Source organism: Mobula birostris, chromosome 3 (assembly GCF_030028105.1).
Source record: "Mobula birostris isolate sMobBir1 chromosome 3, sMobBir1.hap1, whole genome shotgun sequence".
Lineage (NCBI taxonomy): Eukaryota > Metazoa > Chordata > Chondrichthyes > Myliobatiformes > Myliobatidae > Mobula > Mobula birostris.
The window spans coordinates 1,826,248-1,839,746 of NC_092372.1; the positions used below are offsets into that span (position 1 = coordinate 1,826,248).

General features: G+C 46.1%; 1 protein-coding gene across 1 annotated transcript in view; it reads right to left on the reverse strand.

Moving 5' to 3' along the window:
• Window positions 1–289: 289 nt before the first annotated feature.
• LOC140194834 (uncharacterized) overlaps window positions 290–13,499 on the reverse strand; it is a 52,784-nt gene continuing 39,574 nt past the window's right edge. The window contains 2 exon segments of the mRNA XM_072252109.1: window positions 290–3,163; window positions 13,101–13,192. Coding sequence (XP_072108210.1) covers window positions 1,411–3,163; window positions 13,101–13,192 — 1,845 coding nt within the window. The 3' untranslated portion in view covers window positions 290–1,410.

Genomic DNA, 13,499 nt, shown 5'->3' on the forward strand with positions numbered 1-13,499 from the left:
GCAAGCACCTCCTCCTTTTCAATCTGTACAGTTTCCATGGTCTCACTACCATGATTCCCTCAATTCCATAGATTTCATGCCAGCTTCCTTAGTAAATGCAGACGCAAAAAACCTATTTAAGATCTCCCCCATTTCCTTTGGTTTTGCACAAAGCTGACCACTCTGATCTTCAAGAGGACCAATTTTATCCCTTACAATCCTTTTGCTCTTAATATACTTGTAAAAGCTCTTTGGATTATCCTTCACTTTGACTGCCAAGGCAACCTCATGTCTTCTTTTAGCCCTCCTGATTTCTTTCTTAAGTATTTTCTTGCACTTCTTATACTGCTCAAGCACCTGATTTACCCCCTGTTTCCTATACATTTCATACAACTCCCTCTTCTTCTTTATCAGAGTTGCAATATCCCTTGAGAACCAAGGTTCCTTATTCCTATTCAATTTGTCTTTAATCCTGACAGGAACATACAAAACTCTGCACTCTCAAAATTTCCCCTTTGAAGGCTTCCCACCTACCAATCACATCTTTGCCAGAGAACAACCTGTCCCAATCCATGCTTTTTAGATCCTTTCTCATTTCTTCAAATTTGGCCTTCTCCCCCTTGAACTTCCCACCCCTTACCTTAAAGCCATGTCCTCTTGTATTGAGCAGTGGTGCCCTGGGGAAGAGGCGCTGGCTATCCACTCTATCTATTCCTCTTATTATCTTGTAAACCTCTATCATGTCTCCTCTCATCCTCCTTCTCTCCAAAGAGTAAAGCCCTAGCTCCCTTAATCTCTGATCAGGACCGATTCATGGAAATTGGTCAGAGGCTCACAGGGTGTAAAGGTACGGTCGGTGGGAACCTGGTGTGTGTCCGCCCTTGCCTGGGTGCCGGGTTCACCACGGAAGAACTATCGCATCCGGAACGGAGGGGTCACAGTCGGTGACCACAGCGGGATCAGAAGGCATCAAAAGGTTTGCCTGAAACCAACTATATCTCTCACTCTCTCTCTCTCTCTCTCCAACGGTACAACAACAGCGATTACTTCGAACTGCACTAGACTGAACTGAACTCTGGTTCACCTTAAGACTGATCATTTTACCCCTAGACTGCGATAGAGCTTGGTTGATTCCTATTGCCCTATTTCTGTGTATATGTGTATACTATCATTGCTAACCTGTTACATTTATATCCTTGTGGTTAGTGTACTTATTTCTTTAATAAAACTTTATTAGTTCCTAGTAATCACAGACTCCAACGAGTGTTCCATTTCTGCTGGTTTGACAAACCAGTTACGGGATACGTAACACAGGGTACTGATTTGTAACAGGGGACACATCACACAGCATCCACCCATGTGAGATTTCTTAAGTTTGGCCAGGCTGGGAGGCTATCACCCCCTATATTAAGCTGCTAACCGAAGCGAGAGTTACTTGAGGTTAGATGACTGAGTGAATCGCTTCCCACATTCACAGCAGGTGAACAGCCTTTCCCCAGTGTGAAGTCAATGATGCACATTTGGTTGATTTGGCTGAGAGAATCTCTTCCCAATGTCTGAGCAGGTGATCAGCCTCTATCCTGTGTGAACTTGCTGGTGTCTCTGTACGTGGGATGACCGAGTGAATCCCTTCCCACAGTCTGAGCAGGTGAATGGCCTCTCCCCAGTGTGAACTCCCTGATGTACGTACAGTTGGGATGAGCAAGTGAACCTCTTCCCACAGTCTGAGCAGGTGAATGGCCTGTCCCCAGTGTGAACTGACTGGTGTCTCAGTAGGTGAGATGAGAAAGTGAATCCCTTCCCACAGTCTGAGCAGGTGAACAGCCTCTCCCTGGTGTGAACTCGCTGATGTACCTTCAGTTCAGATGACCGAGTGAAACCCTTCCCACATTCTGAGCAGGTGAATGGCCTCTCTCCAGTGTGAACTCGCTGGTGTCTCTGTAGTTGAGATGACCGAGTGAATCCCTTCCCACAGTCTGAGCAGGTGAATGGCCTCTCTCCAGTGTGAACTGACCGGTGTGTTTGTAGGTGGGATGACTGAGTGAATCCTTTCCCGCAGTCTGAGCAGGTGAACGGCCTCTCCCCAGTGTGAACTCGCTGATGTACCTTCAGTTGAAATGACCGAGTGAATCCCTTCCCACAGTCTGAGCAGGTGAATGGCCTCTCCTCAGTGTGAACTGACTGGTGTCTCATTAGGTAAGATGATTGAGTGAATCCCTTCCCACAGTCTGAGCAGGTGAACGGCCTCTCCCCAGAGTGAATTCGCTGATGTACCTTCAGTTGGGATGAGCAAGTGAATCTCTTCCCACAGTCTGAGCAGGTGAATGGCCTCTCCCCAGTGTGAACTCGCTGGTGTGCCAGCAGATCAGCTGACCGAGAGAATCCCTTCCCACAGTCTGAGCAGGTGAACGGCCTCTCACCAGTGTGAACTCGCTGATGTACCTTCAGTTGGGATGAGCAAATGAATCCCTTCCCACAGTCTGAGCAGGTGAACGGCCTCTCTCCAGTGTGAACTCGCTGATGTACCTTCAGTTGGGATGAGCAAGTGAATTCCTTCCCACAGTCCGAGCAGGAGAACGGCCTCTCCCCAGTGTGAACTCGCTGGTGTGCCAGCAGATCAGCTGACCGAGTGAATCCCTTCCCACAGTCTGAGCAAGTGAATGGCCACTCCCCAGTGTGAACTTGCTGGTGTGCCAGCAGATCAGCTGACCAACTGAATCTCTTCCCACAGTCTGAGCAGGTGAACGGCCTCTCCCCAGTGTGAACTAACTGGTGTCTCAGTAGGTGAGATGATTGAGTGAATCCCTTCCCACAGTCTGAGCAGGTGAACGGCCGCTCCCCGGTGTGAACTGACTGGTGTCTCAGTAGGTAAAATGATTGAGTGAATCTTTTCCCACAGTCTGAGCAGGTGAATGGCTTCTCTGTGGTGTGAATTTGTTGGTGAGCCATTAGGTCAGATGACCGAGTGAATCCTTCCCCACAAATTTTGCAGATGACCAGCCTCTGCCCAGTGTGAACTGACTGGTGTGTCCACAGGTGCGAAGACCGACTGAATCCCTTCTCACCCACAGAACAGATGAATGGCCTTGTCCCAGTGTAAATTTGCTGAGGTACCTTCAGTTGAGATGACCGACTGAATCCATTCCCACTGTCTGAGCAGATGAATGGGTTCTCCCCTGTGTAAAATGATGGACATGCCAATCGGTCAGATGATCGAGTGTATCCCTCCCCACAGTCTGAGCAGGAAGGATGATCGAGTGAATCCCTTGCTCCACTTCTTAAATATCTGGACAGAGACAGCAAAACTGGCGTGTTGTGTTCGAGATTCCTGTAGACAAATTCCTTGTCATTTTTAACCTGTAAAAAGATTTACAAAATCCATCAATGGGTGTCGATCAACATTTCAGATGAGATCACTTGAGTTGTCAAGGTGTGATCTGGCATCACACCATTACAGAGAAGTTCAACCCAAGTTGGAGAGAGAAATCATCTTCTAACTGGGCACAGTGCTGGTATCTGGAATGATCATCAAATTCTCTGATGCTCTTCCCGCCTCTACAAGAATGGGGCATTTCTGCCATCTCCAATCTGTGACCTGGCTCAGTTTGACTCTCTCCATTGGTATTATTCCCTGTTCCCACTGAGGTGCATGGGTTCCTGGCCCCACAGGAACTGAAACACTTTCACACAAATAGCCGGCAGTGCATTCCACACACCCACCACTCTCTGTGTGAAAAACTTACCCCTGACATCCCCTCAGCATCTATTTCAAAGCACCTAAAAACTATGCCCCCTCATTTTAGCCATTTCAACCTGGGAAAAAACCTCTAGCTATCCACATGATCAATGCCCCTCCTCATCTTATACACCTCTATCAGGTCACCCCTCATCTTATACATCAAAAAAAGGCTCTAAACATAAACAAGGAAATTATACATTGCCTTGAGGATTGGTTAGAAGTATACAAAATTATGAGGGTATAGATCGGGTAAATTCAAGAAGCTTTTTCCACTGAGGTTGGGTGGGATGACAACTAGAGGTCATGTGTAAGTGGGGAAGGTGAAAATTTAACGGGGTCATGTAGAACAGCTCTTTACTGAAATGGTCGTGAGAGTGTGGAATGAGATGTCAGCACATGTAGTGAATATGGGCTCGGTTTCACCATTTAAAAGAAGTTTTAATGGGAGCCTGGATGGTAGGGGTATGGAGGGCGATGGTCCCGGAGCAGGTAGTTTCATCAGACAGCTTAATAGACAATAGACAATAGGTGCAGGTCTAGGCTATTTGGCCCTTCGAGCCAGCACCGCCATTCACTGTGATCATGGCTGATCATCCACAATCAGTATCCAGTTCCTGCCTTATCGCCATTACTTTTGATTCCGCTATCTTTAAGAGCTCTATCCATCTATTTCTTGAAAGCATCCAGAGACTTGGCCTCCACAGCATTCTGGGGCACAGCATTCCACATATCCACCACTCTCTGGGTGAAAAGTTTTTCCTCAACTCCGTTCTAAATGGCCTACCCCTTATTCTTAAACTGTGGCCTCTGGTTCTGGACTCACCCATCAGCTTCCTGCCTCCCTAGTGTCCAATCCCTTAATAATCTTACATGTTTTAATCAGATCCCCTCTCATCCTTCTAAATTCCAGTGCATACAAGCCCAGTCGCTCCAATCTTTCAACATATGACAGTTCTGCCCTCCCAGGAATTAACCTTGTGAACCTACGCTGCACTTCCTCAATACCAAGAATGTCCTTCCTCAAATTTGAAGACCAAAACTGCACACAATACTCCAGGTGTGGTCTCACCAGGGCCCAGTACAGCTGCAGAAGGACCTCTTTGCTTCTATACTTAATTCCCTTTGTTATGAAGGCCAGCATGCCATTAGCTTTCTTCACTGCCTGCTGTACCTGCATGCTTGCTTTCAGTGACTGATGTACAAGAACACCTAGATCTTGTTCTGCTTCCCCTTTTCCTAACTTGACTGCATTTAGATAATAATCTGCCTTCCTGTTCTTGCCACCAAAGTGGATAACCTCACATTTAGCCACATTAAACTGCATCTGCCATGCATCCGCCCACTCACCCAGCCTGTCCAAGTCACCCTGCATTCTCATACCATCCTCCCCACATTTCACACTGTCACCCAGCTTTGTGTCATCTGCAAATTTGTTTATGTTACTTTTAATCCCTTCATCTAAATCATTAATATGTATTGTAAACAGCTGCCGTCCCAGCACTGAACCCTGTGGTACCCCACTGGTCACCGCCTGCCATTCCGAAAGGGTCTCGTTAATCGCTATTCTTTGTTTTCTGTCAGCCAACCAATTTTCAATCCATGTCAGTACTCTGCCCCCAATACCATCTGCCCTAATTTTGCCCACTAATCTCCTATGTGGGACTTTATCAAAGGCTTTCTGAAAGTCCAGGTACATTACCTCTACTGGCTCTCCCTTGTCCATTTTCATAGTTACATCCTCAAAAAATTCCAGAGATTAGTCAAGCACAATTTCTTCTTCGTAAATCCATGCTGACTCGGACCTATCCTGTTACTGCTATCCAAATGTGTCGTAATTTCATCTTTTATAATTGACTCCAGCATCTTTCCCACCTCCGACGTCAGGCTAACCGGTCTATAATTCCCTGTTTTCTCTTTCCCTCCTTTCTTGAAAAGTGGGACAACATTAGCCACCCTCCAATCCACAGGAACTGATCCTGAATCTATAGAACATTGGAAAATGATTACCAATGCGTCCACGATTTCTAAAGCCACCTCCTTAAGTACCCTGGGATGCAGACCATCACGTTCCAGGGACTTATCAGCCTTCAGACCCAACAGTCCATCCAATGTTTTTTCGGCATTGACTGGATGGGCCAAATAGCCTGTTTGTGCACTGAACTTCTCCATGATTCTATGACAAAGAAGCTGGCCAAACTTATTTGGAAGTGACAACGGAGCAGCAATGACCTTTCTCCAATTTAGGATCTCAACCCATGGTCCAGACTTCCCTTTTTCCATATTTACTTTGAATCTCATGGCATTATGATCACTAATTTCTTTCACCAGCCCCGGATCATTTCCTCAGAGATTAATGCACACTTCTACATCAGGAATTCTACGTACTGATTAAGGTCACATTTGACAAACTCTACCCCATCAATTCTTTTTACAGTATGGGAGTCCCAGTCAATATATGGAAAGTTAAAATCACTTACTGAATCAACTTTTGTTTCTTGGGATATAACCAGCAACAATGGAGATGAATTTGAGTGGAGTTTTTTTAATAAAATAAACAACATTTATTAACTTCTACTCAAAAACAGGGAACAGTAAATGAATGGTTAACTTAAAACGGATAGCAACAGCGTTATGTGTCTATTGTGATCAAACAGACAAACTTAAAGACAATTCTTAACAAATTTTATTAAAGCACTTACATCTTAAGGTGGTAATTTAATAAGTCCAAACAACTCCTGAAATATTCGAGAGGAGAGACTTCCCAAACCAACTTTGGACCAGACCCCAAAGTAAAGACATCACTGCTGACGCAGCTCCCAGCAAAATGCCTGTCCGAAGTTATGACGCAGAATACGATGTCTCACTGTAACTGACCTTTCGAAAAAGTGATCATCGCACAACCCTTACCGTTTTATGGTTAACAAACGTGCGCGCCACATATGAACGATTCCAAATGTCAGTCACACCCGTAATGCGCCAAATGCTGCGGGTTAACCCCAAATCCTTTTAGGGTTCATTCGGATCTGGGGATTCTGCTCTCTCACTCTTTCTTCTTCTCCGATAGTGTAACTACCAACGATAGTTACCAAAACGAACTACACAACAACTGCAGTTTCCCTTTTTATGCTGGTTGAAACATGCCATCACATGACATCACATCACCCCACTATTGCAAGGCAATTACATCATTTCAATACAATACTCACAGGATATGTAACACTTGGCACAGCCTGTGATCTCTCTACAAATTTGTTCCTCTAAATCTCCCAGACTGTTGGGAGCAACCAAGTCCCAATAATGGCTACAATATGATAATTCCCTGTCCTGAGCTCATTTGGCTTTCCTACGATACTTCTTACATTGTGATATACACAGCTCAGCACATTCATCGCATTATGCTCAACCATTTGATTGCTGACTCTATCTGAGGCTGAAAAACATCTGACTGGTGTCAAGTCAACAACCTCTCCCTCATTGTCAGAAAAACAAAGGAGCTGATTGTGGACTACAGGAGGAATGGAGACAGGCTAACCCCCATTGACATCAATGGATCTGGGGTTGAGAGGGTGAACAGCTTTAAGTTCCTCGGCACAAATATCACCAAGGATCTCACATGGTCTGTACCTACTGGCTGTGCTGTGAAAAGAGCACAGCAGCACCTCTTTCACCTCAGATGGTTGAGGAAGTTTGGGATGGGGTAACAAATCCTAAGGACTTTCTCCAGGGACACAATTGAGATCATCCTGACTAGCTGCATCACTGCCTGCTATGGGAACTGTACTTCCCTTAATCGCAGGAACCTGCAGAGAGTGGTGTGGACAGCCCAGCGCATTTGTAGACGTGAACTTCCCACTATTCTGGACATTTACAGAGACAGTTGTGTAAAAAGGACCCAAAGGATATTGGGGACCCAATTTTCACAACCACAAACTGTTCCTGCTGCTACCATCCAGGAAATGATACCACAGCAAAAGGACCAACAGGCTCCAGGACATCATCTTCTACCAGGCCATCAGACTGATTAATTCATGCTGATACAATTGCATTTCTATGTTATACTGGTTGTCCAATGTACAAATATTTTATTATAAATAACTATAAATTACACACTGCACATTTAGATGGTGACGTAGCGTAAAGATTCCTACTCCTCATGTATATGAAGGATGTATGTAATAAAGTCAATTCAATTCAATTCACCCTCTCCACTATCTGTTCTGTCATTCTGGTTCCCATTCCCCCGACAACTTATCTTAACCACATCACCCTCTCCCCACACACTAGCAAGCCTTACCACTAGGATATTAGTCCCCTCACTAACGAATCCTCTGTCTCCCCTTTGACTTTCCTCTGCCAGGTGATCCCCCTAACAGTTTCTAAAGTGGTCCACCTGTTGCTGTGTGGGATGGCCACAAGAGTACTCTGTGATGGCTATTTAACCTCATTCCACTTCCTGGCTCTCACCCAGTTCCCTGCATCCTGCACCTTGGGTGTAACTCACCTCTCTTCATGCCATATCTATCACCCCTTCCAACTCCTGGATGAATCAGAATTCATCCATTTCAAGTTCCAACCCCTTAAAGTGCAGGGTTATAAGCTGCAGCTGGATGCACGTCTTGTAGGTGAGGGCATCAGGGACACTGGAGATCTCCCCACCTTCCCACCAATGTCCCCTCTAATTTGTAATGACTAGTGTGCAGATAAATCTTGTACTGTGCATTTTTTTATCCAGTGACAACATGTGCACAGTGAATTTTATATAGAGAGGTATTCATTTTAACAGCTAGCAAATCACTGTTGATAAGAACTTTGATCTCCTCACCAGAGCTTTTACACATTGTCCATATGCGGTTTGCTTGTTAAAATTACGCTTGAAAAAGTCAGGTTTCCAAATTCTCCACTTCTCCCACTTGTAAATTCTGCAGCAACTTTGCACACAGTGCACACAGGTAACACCAGTTTCTGTATTGGACATAAATATTTTCCCTGATCCATCCCCCAAGTGACTGACGGTGGTGAATTCATTGATGGCAATGCCAATGAATATGAAGGGAAGGGCAGTCGTCTGTCTCACTGGAGTCTGGCACAAGCAACACACACAAAATGCTGGAGGAACTCAGCAGGCCAGGCAGCACCTATGGGAAAGAGTACTAATGCTGAGTTCCTCCAGCGTTTTGTGTATGTTGCTTGGATTTCCAACATCTGCAGATTATCTTTTGTTTGTGATTAGAGGTAGAACAAAGGTGATTTTCTCAACTGGCGATGTAAAAGATTTTGTTCCCTTTCTCCGAGTTCCCAATCCTTGCATTTAGACAGCTGGCGCTCAGCTCTGTCTGAGAGATCCATCGGTTCCCATTCCCTCATCAGCCTGAAGCTCCCCGGGGCCCGTGTACGGATGGTGGTGCTGAGAGAGAGGACCAGAGCAGGACTGTGCCAGGATTGCGGGGCACGGTGTCCGGAGTTCAAAGCAATTATCCCGAAATCGGTCTTGAAGCACCTCCACCCAGATAATCGCTCTTACCTGTACTGATCATTCAGAGGCCTTTTGTGACTGCGCGCATGCGCGATATTCGGGACATTCGCCGCCCTGACGCCTGCGCATTTGATCGGTGCTTCAGCAACAGCGAAAAGTGTTATGCAGAATTTTCCGGGTAATCACGGTGCCAGTAAAAGTTTCTGCAAGCACCGTTTTCATGTCCATACCTCAGATTTTTTTTGCGTGTGTAGAAAACTCAGCAGCTCTTTTAACGCAGAAAGCAGCTCCCATAATCAATACACTTAATATCAGCAAACTTTCCGCGTGTCTAATGCGAAGTAGAACCTTCTTACAAATACAGATATATGCGGTGACTAATGGGGTACCGCAAGGCTCAGTGCTGGGACCCCAGTTGTTTACAATATATATTAATGACATGGATGAGGGAATTAAATGCAGCATCTCCAAGTTTGCGGATGACACGAAGCTGGGTGGCAGTGTTAGCTGTGAGGAGGATGCTAAGAGGATGCAGGGTGACTTGGATAGGTTGGGTGAGTGGGCAAATTCATGGCAGATGCAATTTAATGTGGATAAATGTGAAGTTATCCACTTTGGTGGCAAAAATAGGAAAACAGATTATTATCTGAATGGTGGCCGATTAGGAAAAGGGGAGGTGCAACGAGACCTGGGTGTCATTATACACCAGTCATTGAAAGTGGGCATGCAGGTACAGCAGGCGGTGAAAAAGGCGAATGGTATGCTGGCATTTATAGCGAGAGGATTCGCGTACAGGAGCAGGGAGGTACTACTGCAGTTGTACAAGGCCTTGCTGAGACCACACCTGGAGTATTGTGTGCAGTTTTGGTCCCCTAATCTGAGGAAAGATATCCTTGCCATAGAGGGAGTACAAAGAAAGTTCACCAGATTGATTCCTGGGATGGCAGGACTTTCATATGAAGAAAGACTGGATGAACTGGGCTTGTACTCGTTGGAATTTAGAAGATTGAGGGGGGATCTGATTGAAACGTATAAGATCCTAAAGGGATTGGACAGGCTAGATGCAGGAAGATTGTTCCCGATGTTGGGGAAGTCCAGAACGAGGGGTCACAGTTTGAGGATAGAGGGGAAGCCTTTTAGGACCGAGATTAGGAAAAACTTCTTCACACAGAGAGTGGTGAATCTGTGGAATTCTCTGCCACAGGAAACAGTTGAGGCCAGTTCATTGGCTATATTTAAGAGGGAGTTAGACATGGCCCTTGTGGCTACGGGGGTCATGGGGTATGGAGGGAAGGCTGGGGCGGTGTTCTGAGTTGGATGATCAGCCATGATCATAATAAATGGCGGTGCAAGCTCGAAGGGCCGAATGGCCTACTCCGGCACCTATTTTCTATGCTTCTATGTTTCTATAAAACACAAGAGATTCTGCTGAGCTGGAAATGTAGACACATACACACAAAATGCTGGAGGAAATCTGCAGTTCAGGCATCAACTAAGCAGAGGAGTACACAGTCTAGGCATGCTGAAGGGACTTGGCCTAAACGTTGTCTATTAATTCTTCTCCACATTTCCTGCCTGATCTGTTCATTTCCACCAATATTTTGCAGAAATTAACCACCGTTTTTTTTTCGATCAACCAGTTTCCAAATGTTTCTGATCTTTCATTTGTAGCCACATCCTGCTGGTCTGATTCCTCTTCCTCCCCCTCCTTGTAAACTATAGGTCCTATCTCTTTCTGGAGCCATAAAGCCCTGACTCAGGCTGGCAATCCGTGGGTTTCTGATTCTACTCCATCGAAGATTCACTCTCTAAACTTCTATCAGACTTCAGAGGTGCGTTGCAACAACCCAGCTGTCTGAGGCACTGTCGTTTGAAATTAGTGAAAAGGACCCAAAACGTTGAAAAGAGCAGGGAAGAAGAAGTTTACTTAACTTCGTCCAGAGCCCTGAAGAACGTCAAACCAGAGTAAGCTCATCGTCTTATTCTGCCTGGAGAAAATTATGCAGGTGTATAAGATGAGAGGCATTGATTGTGTGAATAGCCAGAGGCTTTCTCCCAGGACGGATATCACTAACACAAGGGGGCATAGTTTGAAGGTACTTGGAAGTAGTTCAAGAGGGATGTCAGAGATATATTATTTTTCTATACAGAGAGTGCTGGGTGTGTGGAATACACTGCCAGCGACGGTGGTGGAGGCGGATACAATATGGTATTTTAAGAGACTCTTAGATAGGTACATGGAACTTAGAAAATTAGAAGGCTATGAGGTAGGGTAATTCAAGGCAGTTTCTAGAGTAGATTACATGGTCGGCACATGATTGTGGGCCGAAGGGCCTGTATATGCTCTAGACTTCTATAATTCTATGGAATTCAAGGGAGGAGGGGAGGAGAAGATGGCGGCGCGACGCAGCGCGCGCGGCCGCTCCGGCATGATATCGGTATTTGTTAAGTATGTACCGTGCACAATCCTGATTTGACGGAGAAGCACGGAGGAACATCTGGAGAAACTTCTGAAATGTCTGCTTCGCTGCCGCTACTACTGTGCGATCGAGAATCTCCGGGGGGGGGAAGGCCCCAAATCCTCGGCTTTGCCTATTGCTTGGTGGCCGGGGCCGGGGTCGAAGCGCTCGGCAGAGATGGTGCTCGGTGCTCGGTGTCGGAGGCTCGAATTTTTCGGACGGACTCAAGAGTCGGCTGTGGTCGGGTGCTTCCAGGGTGATGCATCGGCAAGTTTGCGGCGCTGGAGATTCATGGCAGGGAGAGTTTCTCTTCCTTCTACCGTCTGCATGAGATGATGGGACTTTCGAGAGACTTTGAGACCTTTTTTACCGTGCCTATGGTCTGCTCTTTATCAAATTACGGTATTGCTTTGCACCGTTGTAACTATATGTTATAATTATGCGGTTTTTGTCAGTTTTTCAGACTTGGTTTGTCCTGTGTGTCTGTGATATCATACTGGAGGGTAGCTGACGGGTCTCAAACATGCCTATCCCAGCATGTGAAGACAGACTCCGGCGGATTGAGTAGACGAGACCAATGGAAGGTCCGACGGTCATGAAGGTGGTCTCTGTAAGCGTCGTGGAACGTGTAGAGCAGGACAAGACACAGAAGACGTCCTGGTCATCCACTGCGCCTAGTCCCATCTCCAGCCGTCTAGACTCTGTCTTGCCACTGGATCCAGATGGGAATTGGGAAGGGAGAGTGAGGCTGACGCTGCGCAACCCTCCCTCACTTAAATCCAGATCATGCGCTAGTCTCGACACCATCATTTATGGCGTCGAGGTCCTCATCGACGTCAACGATGGACGAACAACTGGAGGAACATTGTATCATTTCTTAATGCATGTATTACTAAATGACAATAAAAGAGGACTGCGTGTCCTCATAATCTATTCTAATAATCTAAAATCTCTTCTTCCATTGAGTGGTGACCAGTTACAAGCTTTCATCACAGGGAGAGTGAGAGATGAACGGCAGGGGTAGAATTACAAGTACTGATATGGAACAGAAACCAGATGGGCCTAGTGTCCATTGTGAGTGTGGTAGAGACAGTAAATACCTGCGACACGGGATTTGATACAGAACTTATTTATCTTTCATAGATCCACAATATTAAACACTCGTCTAGTTTAAGGCTAACATCAGCAGAACAGACTCCTCCAATGCTCAGTGACCAGGGTCAGTCCTGGGTGCGATGAGCAGCCGCAAGAACTGCAGTATCTGACAGTAACAGTCCCTCATGAACCTGCAGCTGCCCTCAGTCACCATGATGGTTAAACATTTAACACAGAGCTGATTTGAACTTCCTCCCTGATGTGAAGTTGCTGGTGTTGCAGCAGCTGGGATGATTGAGCAAGACTCTTTGCTCACTCCGGACAGAAATGTGGCCTCTATTTATTGTGAACTCACCGGAGCTTCACGAGGTGGGTTAACTGAATGAGTCCCTTCGTAAACACGGAGCAGGTGAACGGCCGCTTCCCAGTGCGAAGCTGCTGGTGTATCTGCGGTGGCCGACCGAATCGCTTCCAAAATGAGAGCCAGTGAATGACATCTCACTACTATCAACGTCATGGCAATGTATCCGGTCGGATGACGGACATGGACACGTGTTTGGGCTCTCCTTGTAGCGAGTGGGGTGCTGTCTTCTCCAGCATCTCCGTCTCCACATTCAATGATCGGTGGCATTCAAGCGCTGGTGAACTGACAGATACAGCGGAACTAACGTGCTGTTGTGTTTGAGATTCGCATACACAAATCCTTTGCCTTTTCTATCCTGTTAAACGTTTACAAAGCACGTCAGTGGGTGAA